Genomic DNA, 22,532 nt, shown 5'->3' with positions numbered 1-22,532 from the left:
ATTTGGAAAAACCATAGAAATGCCTAGAGCAAAAAACCATAGAAATGCCTAGAGCAGAATTTTCACAGAAATGCCTAGAGCAGCTGGCGCGTGTCATCGCCAGCACGATGATGGCACTTCCGGATGATGTCATCGTGCTGGCGACATCGGGGGAGGTTCCCCCCGCCAGCTCAATGTGGACTGGCAGGTTGGGAACCTCCAGGGCAGGAGAACCCCCACCTGGCCCCAGGGGCTTGGCAGCCCTACTCTGTAGTCTTTTCCTGTAATCATCTTGGTCACCCTTCTCTGTACTTTTTTCCTAGCTCTGCGATGTCCTTTTTGAGATGTGGTGAGGTGACCAGAACTTCACACTGTATTCCAAATAAGGCTGCATCATAGATTTATACAGGGGCATTTATAATATGAGCCATTTTATTTTCAGTCCCTTTTCTAACAATTTCTTAACATAAAGCTTGCCTTTTTCCTTGCTGCAGCACACTGGGTTGATGCTTTCATTGAGCTATCTACTATAACCCTAAGATCTTTTTCTCTTTCAGTATCAGCAAATTCAGACCCCATTAGCCTATACTTGAAGATGATGGAGTTTTTTTTGTCCCAGTGTGTATCACCTTCCTCTGTAGAGGAAAGAGATACGGACACAACAATACCAGTATCTAAATCAAACAGGTGTCCAGTGGCACCTTCAGGACTAACTAAATTTATTGCAATATGCATGCCTAATGAATGAATACTTTATGCATTGCTGAAGTGAGTTCTGACTCATAAGGGTTTATGCTGGAATAAATTTTGTTAGTCTTTAGGGTGCCATTGGGCTCCTTTATTTTACTGCTACAGACTAACTCTGCTTCTGATATGGAAAATGGGTACGACTTTTTTCCATATCAGGACTAGGAATAGTTTTGGGATGATGGATTTTCAAACACAAAAATGTTGTGTGGGCAATGAGCATTTGATCTTGACAAGCACTGTGGCCCCATCCATATTGCACCCTTCCCCATGTTTTACTTTTGCAATTGATTTTCATATCTGGGGATCCATAACGTCACCAGTAGTTTGCCCCTAGGAGAATCTGTTCCTGGCCATGCCTTGTGTTGCCAGGGCCATCCTCTAGGTGGGGTCTGGAGTTTTCCCAGAATTACAACTGACCTTCAGATTAGAGATCAGTTTTCCTGGTTAAAAAGGCAGATCTGGAGGGGGGGGGGACTCTATGGCATCACATCCCTGCTGACCGCCTTCCCCTCCCCAAAATCTACCTACCCTACTTCCATGAGGAGATGCTAACAGGGCTTCCTGGGAGAGCTCCTTTGGGCCTGCCAGTAGCAAAAACAAATTGCCCTGTAAAATTAGACATGAAAAACTGGCTTTGTCCCTTAATCTGTGTGGTGTGCCCTGTTTATTCATCGTTCTCTGATATATAACTGATTGCTTGTTTGCCAGCACCTTGGGATGGGATCCAAGAATGGAAGTGATTTCTCTGAAGTTTCTGCACTTCTATTTCAAGAGCAATTAGAGATATCAAGGGCTTTGATCTCATCCACCCGGGACCTTTCCTCCTACAAACAATTTCCAAAGCCTGTTGAAATAGCAGCCACCAAAGGTGCAAATGGCCTTGATTATGATTGAGGAGGAAGGACAGCCTTGCCTTCATTTATGTAGGGCATCTTTATCACACAGCAGTCCATTAAGCAGGGAGTGCACATGAGAGAGAGTTGCGATGCTTCTGCCTTTCTACTTGCTCTGGTGTGATGGGAGTTCTGGTGCTCAGGGAAGGAACTGTGTGTTTTCCACTTCTAAGCTGAATGCTGCACAGTAACTAATGAGAGGAGGTTATTCTGTATTCCTCTGATATTATTCTTGACTCTAGGCCTGTGGTTCTCAAACTTTCTGAAGTGGAGCACATTTCTAAACTTACTGTGATTTTTGGAACTCACCACTTGCTAAGTACCTCCATGTGACTTGCATTCTTCTCATAACATATTTGCATCTCACATCAGTTAGGACTGAACACATTTTTATTTTATTATGGTTATATTTTTAAATATATAACTGAACAACAGGCTGTATTTCATGACCACTTCACGCATTACACAGTATCAAACCCAAGTTTGGCATGGAGCCTCCAGCTTACCATAGTCTTCCTCTTGGTTAGGTTGCCATCTTCCAGGTACATCCTCCTCTCCAAAATTACAACTGATCTCCAGATGGTAGAGAGGAAATGGCATCTTGAAGAATGGATGCTCTGGCATTATACCCCACTGAAGACCTTTCCCAGGCTCTACCCCCAAATCCCCCGGAATTTCCCAAATTGGATCTGGCAATCCTACCGCCTGACCTTGTGATCCATCAACAGGATCTCTAGGCAGTTGTGTAGTGTTTGCTTTCAGTCCCCAGAACAATGGACATGGGAAGCATCTGTGCAGCCTCAACATTGGTTAACTGCAACTTATCTATAAATTCCAGTGGTAATTTTCACCCTTCCTATTTTCTTTGTGACTTGATATATACTTTGTACTGACAAAGGGGTGTGTGTGTGTGTGGGGAGGTGAATTCTCACTTCATGCTTGAACTTTTCTGTTCTCTGCCTTAAAGCTAAACACTCAATTCTATCAATGTGGATTGCTGGTTTCCTGGCTTCTAAGCTGCAGGAGAGTTGACTACAAGAAAATCTGCTCTATTTTCTGGCATCTAGAAGATTGCAATATGCATGCCTAATGAATGAATACTTTATGCATTGCTGAAGTGAGTTCTGACTCATAAGGGTTTATGCTGGAATAAATTTTGTTAGTCTTTAGGAAAATCTGCATCATGCTTTTTTGGGCACTAAGAAAGTTATGAAAATTGAAGTAGCATTTAAATACTATGAAGGAAGATAAACTTCCATTTGTACTCTTTCCTTATTCCAGGAGTATGCAACAGCCAAGTCAGAGAGCAGCAAGTAGCAACTCTTAATAATAAATAGGAAGTATTTGAAGGATGAATTATGACATTAATGTGAGCCAAATCTGACTCCTAGGTCTCCTCTTCTTGCAGATTGTCTCTTCAGAGTATGTCCCATGAACCGCTATTCTGCCCAGAAGCAATACTGGAAAGCCAAACAAACTAAGCAGGACAAAGACAAGATAGCTGATGTGGTACTCTTGCAGAAACTTCAGGTACAACAAGCCCCAACTATATGTTAACCAAAGTATTTTGCCTCCTCGTCAATCAAATGACAACAAAGCCCATGTAAGCTTCTGTTTCTTCTTGTTGTGGCCCCTGTTGCACCATTTATCCTTGTGTCCCCATTTGAAATGGACAGTGACTCCAAAGCAGTGTTACATTGTTTGGTCTGCTGATTTTATGTATTTTTATTATTGGTACCATTGCAGATTCTGCCACAAAAAATGTCAGTTCTGCAACTAGAATGTAAAGCAAATCAGGTGTTTTTGCATAACACATACATAATAAATGTATGTAATAACTGAAGAATTGGAATTGCCTTGTGTGATGGTGAATTTTCTCTATCAGTAGAAATACTGGTGATCAACAGGGTGGCAGTCTCTGATGATATTGGGCTGAGGTGGGGTTGCCAGCCTCCAGATAGGGCCTGGGAATCCCCTGGAATGACAACTGACCATCAGTTCCCCTAGAGAAAATGGCTGCTTTGGAGGGTGGGCTTGTATTGTGGTTTGGAGGTTAGCATTATTCTCTGCTGAGGTTCCCTCCTCTCTCAAAAGTTGGCTGTCTCCAGACTTCACCTCCCAAATCTCAAGAAATTTCCTGCCTTTGAACTAGGGTTGCCAATCCCCAGGTGGGGGCAGGGGATCCCCCTGTTTGGAAGCCCTCCCTCTGCTTCAGGGGCATCAGAAAGTGGGAGGGGGGAGGAAGGGAAATGACTGCTGGGCACTCCATTATACTTTTTGGAGACCAATTCCCATAGGTTGTAATGGAGAATTGATCCATGGGTATCTGGGGCTCTAGGGGGGCTGTTTTGAGGAAGACACACCATATTTTCAGCATAACATATAGTACCTCTCCTCAAAACACCCTCCAAGTTTCAAAAAGATTGGACAAGGGGGTCCAATTCTAGGAACCCCAGAAGAAAGTGCCCCTATCCTTCATTATTTCTAAATGGTGTGCAGTCTCTTTAAATGTGTTGGCCAAAATTCCTTTCAGAGTTCAATCATGCTTGTCACACCCTTGCTCCTGGCTCCACCCCTAAAGTCTCCTGACTCCACTCCCAAAGTCCCCAAATGTTTCTTGATTTGGACTTGGCAACCCTACTTTGAGCTGGCAGCCCCAAGTTGAGGGAGGGCTTAGAATTTGCTAAGAAATTCCCAGTGTGCTGATCATGTTTCTAATTTGTGTTCCTGTAATATCCCCCTTGGCTGTGGGTTCCCGGGTTAGAATATTCACTCAGGCACCCATTCTGAAGTCCATTCAGCAGAGAGAAGCTGGCTCAAAACATCAGCTGTTTATTTGCAAAGAAACAACTCCAACCACCAACAGCTTCAGCTAATATAAAAATCTAGAAACCAGGGCTTTTTTTGAGCCAGAACACACTGGAACACCGTTCTGGCTGGCCTGTGCAGTGTTCCGGCTCGGCCTCATCGACTTCCCCCGCTGCCTGGAGGGACTCAGGGAGGCTAGTTGTGCTTGCGCGGGGGCCTCCCAACGTCTGGGGCTGGTGGGGCTCAGAGAGGCCTGCCACGCTTGCATGGGGGCCTCCGGATGTTGCGCTGCCTGGCAGGGCTCAGGGAGGCCTGTTGCACTTGTGCGGGGGCCTCCCAATGTCACGCTGTCTGGCCGGGCTTAGAGAGGCCTGCTGCACTTGCTCTGGGGCCTCCTGACGTCCGGGTGTCTGGTGGGGCTCGGGAAGGCCTGCAGCGCTTGCACAGGGGCCTCCTGACGTCGCGCTCCCTGGCAGGGCTCAGGGAGGCCTGGGGTGGGGCCTCCCAATGTCCAGCTGGCCGGCAGGGCTCGAGGTGTGGCCTAGTATGCAAATGACGGTGATGTCAGAGGTGTGGCCTCACATACTAATGAGTTCCTGCTGGGCTTTTTCTACAAAAAAAGCCCTGCTAGAAACTGAAACAAGAGCTCCAATAGGACCAAACTAAATTACACAGAAGAGCCCCATGGCGCAGAGTGGTAAAGCTGCAGTACTGCAGTCGGAACCCTCTGCTCATGACCTGAGTTTGATCCCAGTTTGATTCCAGCGGAAGGTAAAGAAGATTGTGAGCCGCTCTGAGACTCTTCGGAGTGGAGGGTGGGATATAAATCCAATATCATCTTCTTCTTCTTCTTCTTCTTCTTCTTCTTCTTCTTCTTCTTCTTCTTCTTCTTCTTCTTCTTCTTCTTCTTCTTCTTCTTCTTCTTCTTCTTCTTCTTCTTCTTCTTCTTCTTCTTCTTCTTCCATAATTCATTTGCTCTTTCAAAAAAGTGCTCATATATTTGGAGTGGCAGCAGCTCTAACAGCTTTCTGCAGATAATTTAAGAAATAATAGATTCATTGTTAAATCTTGAGACACATCCCCCACTAGGTTAGGCTGATAATTGTATTTCAAACACAGGAAATAATTTCCTAAAATAGTAGGAGCCCAGAAATAAAGAGCGGAAGTCGAGTCCCAAAACAACAGTTTGAAGGACTTTCAGGTTATTTTTGAAAGTCTTTGAAAAGAGTACCGCTTCCAGATCTGGTCTGAATTCATTTTATTTAATGGCAACTCATTTTTACCAGTCCTTTACCAGAGGCACCAAATTTTCAGCATAGTATCTGATGCCTTTCCTCAAAACACCCCTGCCCCCAGTTTCAAAAAGATTAGACCAGGGGGTTCAATTCTGTGAGCCCCAAAAGAAAGTGCCTCTGTCCTTTATTATTTCCAAATGGAGGGAAGGCATTTAAAATGCATACAGTCCCTTTATATGTGATGGCCAGAACTCCCTTAAGAGTTCAATTGTGGTTGTTACACCCTTGCTCCTGGCTCCACCCCCAAAGTCCTCAGATATTTATTGAGTCGGACCAGGCAACCCTATATAATGGTTCACCTTTTTCCCCAGCGGGCCAATCGCTGTAATCTGGAGATAAGATATAACTCTGAGAGAATACCAGGTCCTACCTGGAGGTTGGCAACCCAAGCATGTGTGGAAGATTGAGGCTATTTATTGAATTCTTGGTCTTGTCTGCATTTCCTGTTGTCTGTGTGAACTGATACTGTGATTTTATGTTGTGGTGTGTGTGAAATAAATGGTTAACCATCTTGAGAACCCAGTGGGCTAGAAATACAGGGTACACATTTTATAATTCAATAATCATTCTCCCTTCTTCTTGATGTGCCACTTTAGAAGGCCAGGCCCTAGATGCTGCCTTTCTCCCACACACTGTGCTCATTGTCTAAACTGCATTCCTGGCCCACCCTGCTGAAACTTGCCTGTTAATTTTGCTTTCCTTGCCACCATGAAGCAACAAAGTTCTTTCTCCAGATGCTACTAAGTCAAGCCATCTGTTGATTCAACAGAAGTGCAGCCCCAGGCAGCTGCTGAAAGGTCCCTCAGGATTCTGTTTGGAAGTGAGGGGCTAAGGATACTCTGGACTAAAATAAATCCCCAAATTCTATGTCAAGTTAGCAAAAAATCTGCATGAAAAATGTGATTTACGAACACTGTGAGAGCAGTTGCAGCAACAGTAGTGGTTGCGACACCTGGAGGATTGGGAAGAGGACTCTGAAGAACATCTTCCAGCACTTTATGGCTAATATTTACTAGAATAGTAGTTGAGGAGGAACAGAGCCAGTACTCATGGCAGTCGACCAGCCCCCTGGGTGAGAAAGCCTCATCCCCACTGAGGAAGAAACCAGTCAGCTGCAAGGCATAATCTAGCAGCCTAATAGGCAAGGGAGCTATTTCCCCCATAGCCAGTACTAAAGACCCAATGACACAACACCATCAAAAAAAGTGGGAAGGAAAGATAACCACTGATGTTGTCAGCTCAGAGGATCTGCAGCAGCCATGGTGGCAGAACACCTTGAAGGCTGAGGGGAGTACATAGATGAACGTCTACCTCCGCTTGTAGTCACATTGCTGTTACTACTGTTGGGGAAGATCCAGGAGCTGCTGCATTTGGACAACAGCCTGGGTTCATTTGTAGTCTTTGACAGGACAAATTGTTTAAAGAGGAGGTTCATCTCCTTTTGCCTCAGATGTTCTCTCAGGGTGCATTCACACGTGCCTTTAGCTCTGTCTTACCCACAGTTCCTGTTTGGATTTTATTAGCATATCCAGACAACCACATCTGTCCCTTGAGTGCAACTCAGCAGCATCCCGACTTGCCCCAGTTTGATGTTGGCATTATTAGACACCGGAGAAAGTCAGGTCCTTTTCCGCAGAAGCGGCACACTATTGAGTTATTCCTGTTTGGACAGCTCATGCGGGATGCTACCCCTTGGGATGTTTGGCATCTGCTTTCTGCCCCTCCCATCTTTTTTTTTTTAAAGCCCCAGGAGACATGTGCACAACCATGTCATTGGGAATCTGAGGTGAGGCTTCTGCTTCTCTGATCAACAGAGAATCCACATGAGTGGAAGAACAGGGGAAAAAAAATCTTTTTTCAATTTAGAGGATTTCCAGATATTATTGTCACTGCCCATTTTCAGAAAAGTAGTTCCCAGCAGTCTCCTAGTTTGAATCAGCAGCATTAATTCCCAGAATTCCCCCTTCCTTTGAAGCAACGTTTGATTTCCCACCTCCCAATGTTGGGTGCATGTTTAATGAAAACACCACGGCAGAAATCGCTGTATGATTGGTCAGCAACTGAGTGAGACGACTTTGAATCTGTTTGATTGGTTGTGTGTGTGATAGCATTCAATATGTCTGATCGTTCAACAACAGGACAATATCGGGACGAGTCACATTCGGCCCTGCATCAAATTAATATTCAGCAGTTCAAATTAGAGCTCTGCATGCCCTCTTTTAATGTGATGTGTGACTGCACCCTCAGACTAACAAGACAACAGTGTTCAGAAAGTATCTTCTCAAATGCTTAAACACACTTTAGAGGTTACTGTCACCATCAGAGCAATAATACTTACCTATGTGCTCGTTTAATTATTGTTTTGAGAACCATTAAGATTGAAAAGAAGTACACAAATAAAAGTAAATGTGCAATGTTGCCACATAAATTTTGTGTGCATTTTTTGTGCTTTTGCTTGTCATGATGTGGGACAAGAAGCCAAAAATCCAAAAAAGAGAAGCAAAGCTTCAAAGTGATGCTTATAAAAATGGAAATTTATTACATGTAATGTGCCCAGTGTATTTTGACATTTATGTGTTCCAAGATAATGGTAGATTTTTGGGGTTTTGCCTCTGAGGAAAACTAAATGTTGAATGTTGTACTGACTGTACTATATAAGAAGTAATAATAAAATTCATAAATGACTCTTTGGTGCTGTCCCTCTTCTCTTTCTTTGGGGGCAAGAAACTGTGGCACACTGAGCTCTTTTGGGGATCTCTTTCTGTGATATTTTGAATTTCTGATAGTGTTGGCAGATCCAACCTGGCTGCTGTTGGGGGCATCCTGGAGCTAATGTTGCACACAATGCTCTAGGTTTGGGGCAGAAAATCTGTTGTGTTTTTGCTACAGAACCACTGAGCTTGCCCAAATACCAGAACATTGTATTTCCAGTGCGATGACATCTCTTCCAGGTGTCATCATCCCATCAGGGATGTCACAAGTTGATGTCCTTGTTTGAGGGTAGGGTTTCCACCACCAGCCAGCTGGCCAGGAGTGGATTGGAGTCCTCAAGGATTGGGGAATCCTCGCTGGGATCCTGGTGGTTGGCAGCCTTAGTTTCTGAAGCATTTTGTTGCCTACCTGCCTGTGATACTTTCATAGCTTTGAAGGCTAGACAGTTCTCTTTTTTGAAATTCCAAGGCTGAATTCTGTACCTGTGCGAAGTTAGGGGCTTGACACATTTGGAGAATATACCATCATATCCAGTAGGGGTACAGGAAGCAAAGGCCTGGAACCACAGAGAGATTATAATTGTGCCTTAATTTGCTGCTGTTACTGATCCCTTTTTAGGAGTAGAATCAGCTAACTGGGCTCATTTTGGTGGCTTTGTATACCTGGATCCATTTCAGTATCTGCTTCTTTTCCCTATGTTTCTGTGCACTAACCATGCCCAGCAGTCTCAGAGATTATTCTCCACAGTTTCCTTTGCCTTCCATATTTTAGGTCTATTGCAAACCATGCATGCTCTGCTTTCATTTCCTTTGCTGCCAAACTGGAAGCCAAGTTCCATGCTAATCCATTGTTTCGGAGATTAGGGTTTAATTAAATAAAAGTGGCAGTAGCATATTTAAAGGCTTTGAATTGTCAGTGAAACATCCTGAAAGCAGTAGACTTTGCCAGGATGGATTTGTGGTTGTGGCACCACCTACTTGGAAGACGTTTTTATGCCATTTCATTGTAGCAGCTGACTCACAGTAGTAGAGGTTCCTCTCCACCATAAGACATTCTGCACACCAGCCCTTTTCTTTCTACCAGGGCAGAGGCAGAAATCCTTCTTCTCCGCTTCTTCACTTAGTAGATACTGTTGGGCCCAGCAGTTTAATTAAATTGTCATTATGCTTGAATGACATAAGAAGAAGGAAAGACCTAAGCAATCTGGTGAAAGGATAGCCTGATAGTTTCCCCTATGCTGATGCTGCTTTGATTATCAGTTATATGAACATGAACTCCAATACACAATCCACCAAGACAGTAGACTGCATAGAGCCTTTATTTATCTATAATAATTGCGACACCTCTCCAGAGCCTTGCTGCAGGCAGTTTACAAGTAAAAACAATATCATAAAATCACTTAAAACCCAAACAGGCTATTAAAACACCGTACAAATATCCATAAAGCAGACCTCTAACCAAAAGTAGACTATAAAATTGCTTAAAAAAGCTAAAAACCTCTTTGTTTAAAAGCTGGGTTAAAAAGAAATATTTTGGCCTGACCTCATGCCTGAAATAGTATAATAGGCTCCAGGAGAGCTGCAGGAAGGATGAAATTCCAAAGGTGAGGTGCTGCAACTGAAAATTCCCTGCCTTTCTTTGGCTCCTGCCTGCCTTGTGGCTAAAGGATGGATCCTATTAAACTTTTTGATTTGGATGTCACCAAAAATTTGGGTATATCTCTATGGGCTTTCCTTATTACTGGTGAGCTTGAAACCTGCCATCACCTGGAAACTTTGAGGCCCCAACTGACTGTTCCAGTCTATGTCAGTCTAGCCACTCAGACCTTTAAGCAGCAATTAGCCAAGCAGATCTACTCATCAGGGGAAAGTTAGCAGATGATGTCTATCAAAGGCTCTGAACCAGTCTTTAAAGTTTATTCTAAAAATAGAGATATAAGGAGGAAGGACAAAAAGGAAAGGGATGCAGAAAGAAAATAAAGACAGTTTCTTACTAAAATATCCACATCTTCATTGGCCATTACTCACACCTCTTCCAATATGGGATGGTCTTCAGTGAATGTTCCAATGAATAAAGGCTGCAAATCACAACCATCATATGGGTTTGGGGGAAAGGAGTTGGCCTTATATAATTAGATAGTGGGAGGTTTAAGCAAATGTTCCTACCAGGAAACCAAGACCAATAAAACAACTTTTCCCAAGGTCATGTAAGTTTTGCACACTGTACTTTGGGCATTGTTCAAAAACATACCTTACTACAGCGTATAGTGTAGTCTTCTGGACAATTATAACTGGAGAAACCATTAACTAGTTACTATTGTCTGTTTTAGGTGACAAATTCATTAACAACCCTTGACATAGATTAAGGGCTGCATACCTTGTCTTTTATGAGAGCTCCTGATTAATTAGAAAAATCTTATTTACTTATTCATTTATTTTATTTATACCCCATCTTTCTCTCTAGTAGGGACCCAAAGCAGTTTACATCATTCTTCTCTCATCCATTTCATCCTCACAAGAACTCTGTGAGGTCAGTTAGGCTGAGAAACTATGACTGGCCCAAGGTCATCCAGCAATAGGCTTCCCAAATCCCCCGCTTTGCCTGGTGACCCCCGATTTGAAGCCTTCTTCTCCTGCTAGCCAAAACTCTGGAAAGCGGGGGGGGGGGGGAATAGCGGCCCTTCCCACCCAGCCCCGATCTCAGCAACTTTTCCTTGCCCTGCCCTTCCCACCCAGCCCCGATCGCAGCAGCCTTTCTTCAGTTTTCCCAGGCTGCTTCCGGTCCCAATCAGCTGGCTGGCGGGAGAGGGGGGGGAGAGAGGGAGCCCCGCCTGCAAAGGACCATGTGCCTTTGCACCTCCAGAGGCTTGACTTGAAAGGCTTCCATTTAGGATGGTGTGTCTGTGTGTGTTTCTGTGAAGAAGCTGGCAGCAAATGGTGAGTTGAGAGGCTGATCCGCTGCTTCAGACTGGCCAGAAAGAGGGGGGGGGGAGAGAGGGAAACGTCTTCATTATTTCCTATGTGATCGATTCTCATAGGGTATAATGGGGAATTGTTCTGGAGGTTTCGGGGGCTCTGGGGGAGCTGTTTTTTGAGGTAGAGGCACCAAATTTTCAATATAGTATCTAGTGCCTCTTCCCAAAGTACCCCCCAAGTTTCAAAACGATTGGACCAGGGGGTCCAATTCTATGAGCCCCAAAAGAAGGTGCCCCTATCCTTCATTATTTCCTATGGAAGGAAGACATTTAAAAAGGTATGCTGTCCCTTTAAATGTGATGGCCAGAACTCTCTTGGAGTTCAATTATGCTTGTCACACCCTTGTTCCTGGCTCCGCCCCCAGTGTCTCCTGGCTCCACCCCCAAAGTCCCCAGATATTTCTTGAATTGGACTTGGCAACCCTATCCAGCAAGCTTCCATGACATGAGAGGGGGTTTGACCCACTATAACCTTTACACTACACACCACACTAGTTTGTAAGCTACTACTTCCTACCACCCCAACATATTGCCAAGTTTTGTTCTGTTCCAGAAAGCAAAATGAACCAGGAAGAGCAGCAGAAATGAAGCTGCCACCTTAAAAATCCAATGAAATATACTTTTAACAAAGAAAAGTCTAGAAAAAAAAATTTTTTGCAATCTTTTCCTGGGTGCATCGGGGCTGTGCAAGTTATTCAGCATCACCTGGTAAGCTACCAGTAGCTACTTGTTGGATGTTCTTACCATAGATCAGGGGTACCTGACCTTTTTCAGTCTATGGGTATCTTTGAAATTCTGGCACAGGATGGTGAGTGCAACAACAAAGTGGCTACTGCCACTTTTATTTAATTAAACCCTGTTCTCCAAAACAGTGGATTAGCATTGGACATGGCTTCCAGTCTGGCGGCAAGAGATGGAGCCAACAGGTAGTGAGGTCATGCATAATTCTAATAGAGTCAGGTGGGTAAGCATGTTGGTCTGAAGCAACAGAACAAAGTCTGAGTATCTGAAGAAGTGTGCATGCACATAAGAACCTATGCCCAGATTTAAACTTTGCTGGCCTTACAGGTGCCACTGGACTCAAACTTTGTTCTGTTCCCTGTGTGTAGCTCTGCCATACAATTAAATAACAAATAAATAGCCTGTCCTGATTCAATATTGTTTAGGGTATGTATAGAGTTAGAGAACTGTGTGTTTATTTCATTTTGTTTATCTTTGCTTAGCCTGGTGGATGAATGGACCATGCATATACTTTTTATTTGTTTATTAAGTTTCTGGTCATTTGAATGCCCAAAGCCTGATCTCTGTACTCATGCCACACCTAATTCAGTCATGCTTTTCAAAGAACAGTGAAGGGGAGGGGCAGCTGTTAAGTTTGCCATCCCCAAAGTATGATGGTGTGAAAGTGTGATGTGTCTTCCCAGAGCTAGCTAGTACCTATGTGAAGTGGCAGATGTGGCAAATAAGCCAAGCCTTTTGATGGCAACATGGTAAAGTGTGCTAAAATACTAATCCTTTTAGCAGAAAATATTCTTCTAGATTAGTTAGTGCTAGTGGACAATATGCAGAGAGAAGTTGTAAACCAGGAGTGAGGGAAAGGGGTGCCTCTTTGGGTGGAGACCTGGGACGGCAGCAGAGCTTTGCAAGCTTCCAGACAAACAGGAACAGGGCCCACAAGACTGTTTCCTAACAATTGAATAACAATAACAATTGAATAACAATATAATTGAATAACAATATTCAATTACCAATTTTTTTAAAAAAAAAAAACAAGCTGAAAAAGCCACGGGGGCTGAAGAATGACTGCTGCTGGGAGATTGGGGCAGGGAGATCTACCATGTGGATGCCCTGTGGCTGGTGAGTTCCTGCTGGGCTTTTTCTACAAAAAAGCCCTAGCTATGCTGTATCATTAGCCACAGTAACTACTGGTAAACACACAGCCTGTTCCCATATGGAAAACACTTAGGATTTGTGGTTGCCTAAGTAGGAAAAAATGCTCATGAAATAAAAGCAGATTTACTGCCCTTATTGCACACACACACACACACATTAAAAGAACAGAGCTTGAGCCAGTGGCACAGCTATCCACCTGAAACTACATACAAGTTAAGTTTTATTTGTTTTGCCCTTGGCCATAACAAAAAGCCTTTTCAATAAGAATCAAGCTGTTTAAAATAGACAAGCTCCAGCATTAACTGTGATCTAATACACAATCCAGTACATGCTACTTAAGAAACATTTCACAACCATTAACTAAGGTGTGTGCCCAAGCAACCACTCCCCATTACGGTTAGCAGGTAGAAAGACTTTTTAAAAAACTGGAACCATGTTACATACAACTGTGGATATTTAGTAGGTAAATGCACTACACAGCAGTATACTAAGTCAGAACACTGATCCATCTAGCTCAGTAATATCTATTTTGACTGGCAGTAGCTCTCTAACAGAGAAGGGCATGTCTTAGCACCTGCTACCGGAGATCCTTTATCCGGAGGTACTAGGAATTGAACTTTCCTCCCCTGCTTTTGGTTTCTTGGTATGGTTGTCAGCTCTGGATTTGAAGCTTGGAGGTGAGCCTGTGGAGGGTGGGATTTGAAGAGGATTAGGGATGGACTTCGATGCCACAGAGGTCACCTTCCTAATTGCCATTTTCTCTATGGGCACTGATCTCTGTAGTCTGAAGTTCAGCTGTAATTTTGGAGATCTTCAGGCCCAACCTTAAGCTTGACAGCCCTAAGTGCTTTCAAAACATTATGATTTTAATTATTATTTTTGCTGTAGCACCAGAGGATATTGAACCACAGCTGCAGACAGAGTGACCTGACTTGCCCTGCTTCCAAGTATAGATGAATAATCAAGGACAGGATGACATAAAAAGAAATCTACATCCAGATTCCCCCCCTAAGAAATCAGAGATTCTCTGCACACAAGATATTCTGTCCCATTACATAGTTTTATGGAGTTGTTATATTTGTTTGAACACAATAGTATCTGAGACTGCTGTATCTGGTGCACAACGTATGCAACTTTTTTAAAATTCAGAATATTATGAAAAATAAGGGTAGGGTTCATATAAGGCACAGAATATTGGACTACCAGCATAATACCTGCCTTCTACCTGCCTTCTGAGGCTTGAGCATTTACTGCCCATGGAATTTCTCTGTAGCCATGTGAACTAGATAACATGATTCTTAGGAAAGGAATTTTGCACTAGGATTAGGGTTGCCAATTCAAGGAATATCTGGGGATTCTGGGGGTGGAGCCAGGAGACTTTGGGGGTGGTGCCAGGAGACATTAGGGGTGGAGCCAAGATCAAGGCTGTGACAAGCATAATTGAACTCCAAAGGGAGTTCTGGCTCTCACATTGAAAGGGACGGCTCACCTTTTCAATGCCTTCCTTCCATAGGAAATAGTGAAGGATAGGGGCACCTTCTTTTGGGGCTCATAGAATTGGACCCCCTGGTCCAATCTTTTTGAAACTTGGGGGGTATTTTGGGGAGAGGCACTGGATGCTATACTGAAAATTTGATGCATCTACCTCAAACGACAGCCCCCCTAGAGCCCCAGATACCCGTGGATCAATTCTCCATGATTTTCTATGGGAATAAATCTTCATAGGGAATAACAGTCCCGAGCAGACATTTCCCTCCCCTCCCCCCGCTTTCTGATGACTCTGAAGCGGGGGGAGGGCCTCCAAACCGGGGGATCCCCTGCCCCCACCTGGGGATTGGCAACCCTAACTAGGATGCAGATTCTTTGTAGTCTGCATGCAGAGACTGATGAACTATTTGGAGCACAAAGAATCTTTACTGCTCAATTACTTTTAGTGAGTGGCTCTTGTCAGAGGGCCATTTCGAGAAGGGAGTGGGAGGTGATGGACTGAGGCACCATCTCCATGCCTTAAAGTGTTAGGGAATTCTGTTTGAAATTCTATTTCTTTATCTCAAACAGTGCGATGGATCACTGGATCAAATAATCATTGAGAGGCATTTAACATGAAAGCAAAAACATTTATTTCTACAGGAAAAGGGTACTGGGAGATAGAACAATAAACACTATAGAACTACATGCGTACACTAGAAGATCATGTGCTTAATGGAGGCTACTTCCTCCTTCTTCTTGACCTCTGCCTGAACAAAGGATGTCACCTGACTAACTGACCAAACAGGCAAAACAGGTTTTCCTGCTTCTAGACCTTGATTGACAGCAGTCAGTATCTTCTTCCTAGGTCATGTAGACAATAGGGAATCTGGCACAGTGTTAACCTTATAATGACTGAAACTTTAGAACATTGCAAAGGACATACAAAACAGATACATATTTCCAACACCTCTTCTCAATGCCTAATGTGCAAGTCATTATATATTCTATAGTCATTACTCGTTATTCACTGTAACATTCACATCAACTAGATTAATCATTTCATGTAAACGTTCAAATCTAGCTCTAGGTAATGGCTTAGTAAGTATATCAGCTACCATAGCTTCTGTACAACAGTATTCTATCTTAATCAGCCCCTTCTGGTGTAGATCTTTCACTAGCTCCCATTTAATACCAATAGATCTACTTCTGGCTGTTCTACTTTCCCCTTTACATATAGCAGGAGTGGCCAACGATAGTGTTGGAACTCAGTCCTAAAATGGCTGACTGACTCCATCTTAGTAATAGTAATGTTGTTTCTGCAATGTCATGCTGAGTCATGCTGCATCATGATCCAGCTGTTACCTGTTACTGAGGTAAGGTGGGATGACCTCACCTGTAATTAGGCTTTTTGCTGACTCACAGAGCTGATGCAACCTTCTGGTAAGATTGCATGATTGGTACGTGTACTTAGGGAAGCTCAGTGAGCCTGCTCTGTCTGCCTGTAAGGATTGTGGGTTCTGTGAGGCCCGCTATCTGGGTGGCAGCGATCACTGCTGGTGTTGGATCCTATGCTACTGTGCTTGGATCGGGCTGTGTATACTTACTGCTGTATACTGTTATCTACTGAAGTGTGTACTGATTACTGTGTATGACCTTGGCCTGGCAACGACTCTGAATATTGGATACTATCACTGGTAAATATATCTACCATTGAATACAGCTGTTTCTCTTGTCTATTAATTCCTGTGTTTTGCCTGTCCCTCTCCTTCAGCTCTTCTGCTGCGTGCAAAATACTCTAACAGATAGCTCTCCAGATGTTTTTTGCCTACAACTCCCATCAGCCCTAGCCATTGACCATGCTGGCTGGGGCTGATGGGAGTTGTAGGTAAAAAACATCTGGAGAGCTACCATTGGCCACCCCTGACATATAGCAATACAATCTTGATTATCCTCAAACATTACAATAGGTACAGGTTATTTTATCTTGAAGTATTTCAGCAGATGAAAAATCCATTCAAGTTCACTGCAGGCACTGGCTGCTGACACACACTCAGCTTCTGCTGTAGATTGTGCCTCTATAGTCTGTTTTCTATAGTCCATTCTACAAGTCCATTTCTATAGAAGAACAAATATTTGCTGGTTGATCTGTAATTGCACTATTCTTCTGCATAGTTGGCATCCATGTATCCAACTAGTCTGGGATTCTCAGAAGGTTCAATGATCAGTCTTAAGTCCATAGTCCCTTTTAAGTATCTGGCAAGTTTCTTTACTGCATTCCAATCATGGTGATTAGGTGAACTTACTTTTCTGTTCAGTATTCCAATAGCGGCTGTTATATCAGGTCTGGTAGTTTTACTCAGGTACAGGAGTTTTCCTATAGCTTCTCTGTACTCTCCAATGTCTTTAAGTGGTTGACCACCCTGAGCTCTCAGGTATGCAGGTTCAAGAGATATATTAGATTCTGTACAGTCTCTCATGCCAAGAGATTCTATAAAGTCCACTGAAAGGTTCCATCCTCGAGTCTCTCAATCTGTATCCCTAGATAATGTTTAATATCTCCAAGTCTTTTGCCTTCAACCTCTTTGTTCAGCTTTTCAACAATGTCTTCAATGTCTTCTTTGTTCTTGCAGCTCATGACCAAATCGTCAATGTAAACCAGAATGTATTGATATTCTACATCTTTGAGTCTAGTGTACATGCAGGGTTCTGCTTTCCCTTGCTCAAATCCTTGTTGCTGTAGTAGTCCAGTTATTTTGTCATATCAACTTTTCACGGCCTGTTTCAAACCATGCAGTCCTTTGTTGAGTTTGAAACATAGTTCTCTTTGCCAGGGACTTGAAAACCTTCAGATATTTCCATATAGATTTCCTCTGATAACTCACCATTAAGAAACACTGTCTTAATGTCTAGGTGCTTTACAAGCATATTTCTAGATGATGCCACACTCAGTAGTGTTTTAAGTGTAGCACTATTGATAACTGGTGCAAAAGTCTCAGAATAATCAGTTCCAAATTCTTGTGCATAGCTTTTGACTACTAGCCTTGCTTTGTACAAGTCTATAGTTCCATCATCTTTGTACTTTATTTTGAAGACCCATTTGCATCCAACAGGCTTTCTTCCTGCAGGTAGCTTTGTAAGAGTCCAAACATCTTTTTCATAAATGGATAGTATCTCTTGTTCCATTGCTTGAATCCATTTCTCCTTTTCTTCATTAAGTAAATCACACACTTGTTTCCAGCTCTTGGGTTCCTCTTTAGGTTTCACAATCTCTATAGATCTCACAGTGTCACAGTATCCATATTTCTGTGGTGGTTGCCCTTTTTGTGCTCCTTTCTGATCATCTTAACAAGAGTGGAGGATCTGTCGCTCCCTGTGGTGTGGTCCCCATTTCCCCTTCTGGTTCAGTAGAGTCTTCAGAAGGTAGACTTGCCGGTTCACTGGTGGTCACTACAGGTAATCAGGTACACGAATCTTCAGAAGCATCATCAGTAACCTCAGGATTAGATTCAGGTACACAGGGTGCTCTAGGTAAATCACTGTCATCCACAAACACAACATTACAATGTTTGGTCTTATTCAGCTTTGGATCATAGACTCTGTAGCCTTTTACCATTGAGGGATATCCTACTATGAACCCAATCTCAATTCTTGCATCAAACTTCCCTCTATTTTCTCTAGGAACATATGCATGGGCTTTTGCTCCAAAAGTTTTAATATACTTAAGTCCTGGCTTCTTGCCAAACCAAGCCTGGAACGGAGTAATTTCTATTACTTTTGAAGATATTCTATTATTAATATACACTGCTGTGTTTACAGCTTCAGCCCACAAGCCTTTAGGTAATCCAGAATGCATGAGCATTGCTCTGGTCATTTCCTGTAACACATGATTAAGTCTTTCTGCACTCCCATTCTCCTGTGGAGTGTATGGGACAGTTACTTTGTGTTCAATCCCTTCTGCTTTCAGAAATTTCTTAAACCCATTTTTGCAATATTCACCACCTCCATCTGTCAGCAAGCTTTGAGGTGCATGGCCAAATCTGTTTTTAACCATGGCAACATATTCTTTAAATTTATCAAGAGTCTCATCTTTTGATTTGAGCATATAGACAGTGCTATATTTTGTCTGCTTCTGTGAATACTGAAAAGAATTTATTTCTCCCAATAGAAACTTTTATAGGCCAAAAAACATCACTGAATATTGTCCCCAAAAACCTTTCATTATGCACACTGCTTTTTCCAGTGAAGCAAGGTGCAGTTCCTTTTGCTCTCAGACAAACATCACATATTTCCTTGGATTTATCACAATGCACAACATCAAGTCCACAATCCTTTAGCAACTTCTCAACACTCTGCATGCTTCTGTGTGCTAACTTAACATGGCAAGCATAAACACATCTTTTGTGGTCACACTTTCTGCCTTCAGTCTGGCAAACAGTCTTTTCCACAACATCAACAGCATCTGACCTTTCACTTAAGTCCATAATATAATGAGCTCCATTTCTTTCATCCAGTTTAAAACTAATTCCAAAATTCTTCTGAATAATTTCACCATCATCTCCTTTATCAAGATATACAGCATGATTTTTTCTTATAAGCACTTGGCTTGAAAGTAAATTCTCGATTCAGGTGCATAAGCTACATTTTTCAGTCTTACTGGCATTAAATCTCCATCAGTGGTAAGCAATTTCATTTTGATCTCACCCACACCACAAACTTGTAAGGGTTTCTGGTTGGCACCTAACATTTAAGGTCTCTGACTTTCATCCAGCTCTGAAAACATGCCTTCATATCAACAAATACGCATAGAAGATCCATTATCAATCAAAAATCTTCCTCTTTCACCAATAAAATTCACATTATTAACATGCATAGTACTTTCTCTGTTCTTTTCTTTGTTCCCACCTGGGCCATGTGGCTTGGAAAATTTCTGCTTTAAAAATTTCTGGCTGCTATTATTTCTATGGCCACGAGATGGAACCTGTATTCCCACATTTGAAACATGTGCTTTAACATTCCTTTGTTCAGTGTCCTTGTCCCCATATTGGAGGCTGCTTCCTCCTTGATAGCATTTAACAGGCCTTCCAGACTAAAATCTGTTTGCAGTCTCAAAATCATCTTAATTGGCTTGTAGCTGTTTGGTAGAGCTTCTAATATAGTTGAGAATAAGTCTCGTTCTGCAATAGATTCACCAAGCTCCTGTAGTCTGGATTGCATGCACGTAAATTCCTTCAGACGTTTAGTCACATTCTCCCTTTCTTGCACTTGAAAACCAAATATTTTGCCCTTTAAATCATGAATAGTGCTTATGGGAGTTTTGTTATATTTATTTTTAAGGCATTCAAGCATTTGAATTTAGGGGGAAGTGTTTGTGTGTTGAATTTAGGGGGAAGTGTTTGTGAGTTTCCTGCATTGTGCAGGGGGTTGGACTAGATGACCCTAGAGGTCCCTTCCAACTCTATGATTCATTTTTTTTGCAATTTTAAGATTATGTAATTCAAGAATTTCATATGGCTCAAGAGATTCTAAAATGAGAGTGTTTGCAAAACCATCTAGCCGTTTAAAATTTAATTTTTCCTGCTCATCTTCAGGGGGATTTTTAGACAAAACTCGTTCAGATGCATAACTCTCAAATCTTTGCGTTAGGAGCGAGAGCCAGAATGAGAAATTATTCTTGGTTAACTTCAGGGTACTAAATCCTGTCATAGATTACTCACGATTCCAAAACCAAGATTTGCAGTGGCTGCTCCTGAAGATGTGGAAACAGAAGGTCCAGTGGCTCCTCTCTCTGAGCTTGACATTTTGCACAGCAATCAGGCAGGACAGGGTTAAAGATTCTTCCTTTCTCACTAGAGAGAAAAGGTGGCTGAATGTGCGCGCATGGTTGCAGCAAGGCTCTTCCAAGGTCTCTGACATAATCCACAGAAAAAGGGTTAAAAAGCTCCAAAAATTCTTTCTAGCACATCTGAGGCTTTTAGACAAAAGTAGCAGCGTTTCCAGATCGAGATAATCTGAATTCAAAGCTCATTTAAGTCAGAATGCTCTCAGTAATGGCAAGAGAAAAAAAAAGGCATCGTTTTAAAATTGAAGCTTGTCTGCACAGCATTGCAGCCTTTTGCCTATTGTTTCCTAAATGCTCTCAAAGGCGATCCAGATTAAAAAAAACATTTAGAGTTCAAAAAACAGTCCATGCTATAAGCTATCAGCTTGATGGCAAAAACCAAGAACCACCATTTCCGGGTTTTGTTGCCTTGAGCTTAGCGGGGGTCCGCCAATCTAGTCTCTTGTGGCCCCCCTGAATTGGGCAGTTGGAGGAGTGCCACAGATGTGGATGGATGGGTTTCCTTTCAGTGTGGGGCTTTTACAGGAAGACAGGGATATAGCGGCGGCTGTTCCTGCTCTTCTTGTGCGCTTCAATGCTCTGATGCCTTGATCGCCATTATGGCAGAAAGAGGTGAACACCTGACCGCTTGCTTTCTTTGCTGCTAACCAGCCTTTGATGTATTGCTTTCCTATCTCAAACACGGTAATTCTACTTTGCAAGTAAGTTTGCTTTTCATACCATTGGCTAATGGGTCATTTTACATAACAACAAATGGGTCAGTTCAAAGGAAGGGAAAGAGGTGAATCCCCCCCCCCTTTCCCATGAATCCAGCTTCCAAAAGATAAAAAGAACAACTTTGAATGCCTGCAACAATCTGAATTTGACTGAATATAGATACTTAAATTGACCCGGATTATGATTGAATAAGTGATAAAGAGACTGTTATTTGGTTATAATTTGGTTTGAACAAATGAAATATATTTCAAAGAGATTGGTATTTGTTGTCTGAGTGCAACTGAAATGGCAACAATCAAGATATACGGCTGGTAGAGATTTGGAAGGATAGACTAACTGGATCTCTGAGTTACTTTTCAACTTTGATTATTACTGAGTTGTTCTGTGGAGTAAAATGGCATCACAAAGCGAAATGTTTCATAAAAAAGATACAATGGATATCATATTTTCTCTAAAGCAGGACCTTGGTTTATTAACAGAGCTGATAAAAATGCAAATGGGAGGTTTTATGTTGAAAGCTAGCGAAAACTTGAATCTACATGGGCAGAGTGACAAAGAGATCTTGGTGATATCTATGGAGTTGGAAATGGAAAAAGATACGTTGGGAAACAAAAAGAAGAAAACTAAAATGGAACCTTATGGCACAGTTACTAAGAAGAACCGGAAGTAAAGGCTGTTTGAAGTTTTTTTGAGAGGATCTAATGGCGTGGGATTTTTACTATTGTTACTGAGAGGGGTGCTTGCATTAAGGAGAGAGGATGCACATTTCATTAAAAAAATCAAAATGTGGAAAACTTTCAGGAAGAAGGTATTTTAAATTGTTTTTCCTCTCTGTAGGTAATTGGATAATATGAAACTCTCAGCAAGATATGCGATTTTAAAAGGGACATAATAGGTTTGTTCCGCTCTGATTAATATGGACATAATAGCTAAAGGATTGAAAAGTTCTGAAAAAAAATTTAGATAAATAAACAGTTAACTTGGATTAATTTTTAAGAAGACAGACAACACAATTATTTTGTAATCTGGTAGACCTGTTCTTAATATGTTTGTTTGGAGAAATTGCTCATATTGAGATAGATAAACTAATATGCTCCTTGTTTACCATTTTTCTTTCTTATCTCTCCACTTTTTACGTTATTTTAAATTTGATCTTTTTTTCTATCCGTTTGAAATATGTAAGTTAGAAGGATAAAGAAATA

The 22,532-nt window shown here is 42.2% G+C and overlaps 1 protein-coding gene across 2 annotated transcripts in view; it reads left to right on the top strand.

The window, feature by feature from the left end:
• ITPR3 (inositol 1,4,5-trisphosphate receptor type 3) overlaps positions 1 to 22,532 on the top strand; it is a 200,774-nt gene that overhangs the window by 87,867 nt on the left and 90,375 nt on the right. For both annotated transcript variants that reach the window (XM_060231494.1, XM_060231495.1), the window contains one exon: positions 3,031 to 3,152. In XM_060231494.1, the coding sequence (XP_060087477.1) occupies positions 3,031 to 3,152 (122 nt within the window). The remainder of the gene's footprint in view (positions 1 to 3,030; positions 3,153 to 22,532) is intronic.

Source organism: Heteronotia binoei, chromosome 2 (assembly GCF_032191835.1).
Source record: "Heteronotia binoei isolate CCM8104 ecotype False Entrance Well chromosome 2, APGP_CSIRO_Hbin_v1, whole genome shotgun sequence".
NCBI lineage: Eukaryota > Metazoa > Chordata > Lepidosauria > Squamata > Gekkonidae > Heteronotia > Heteronotia binoei.
This window is presented reverse-complemented; position numbering and strand designations above follow the sequence as displayed.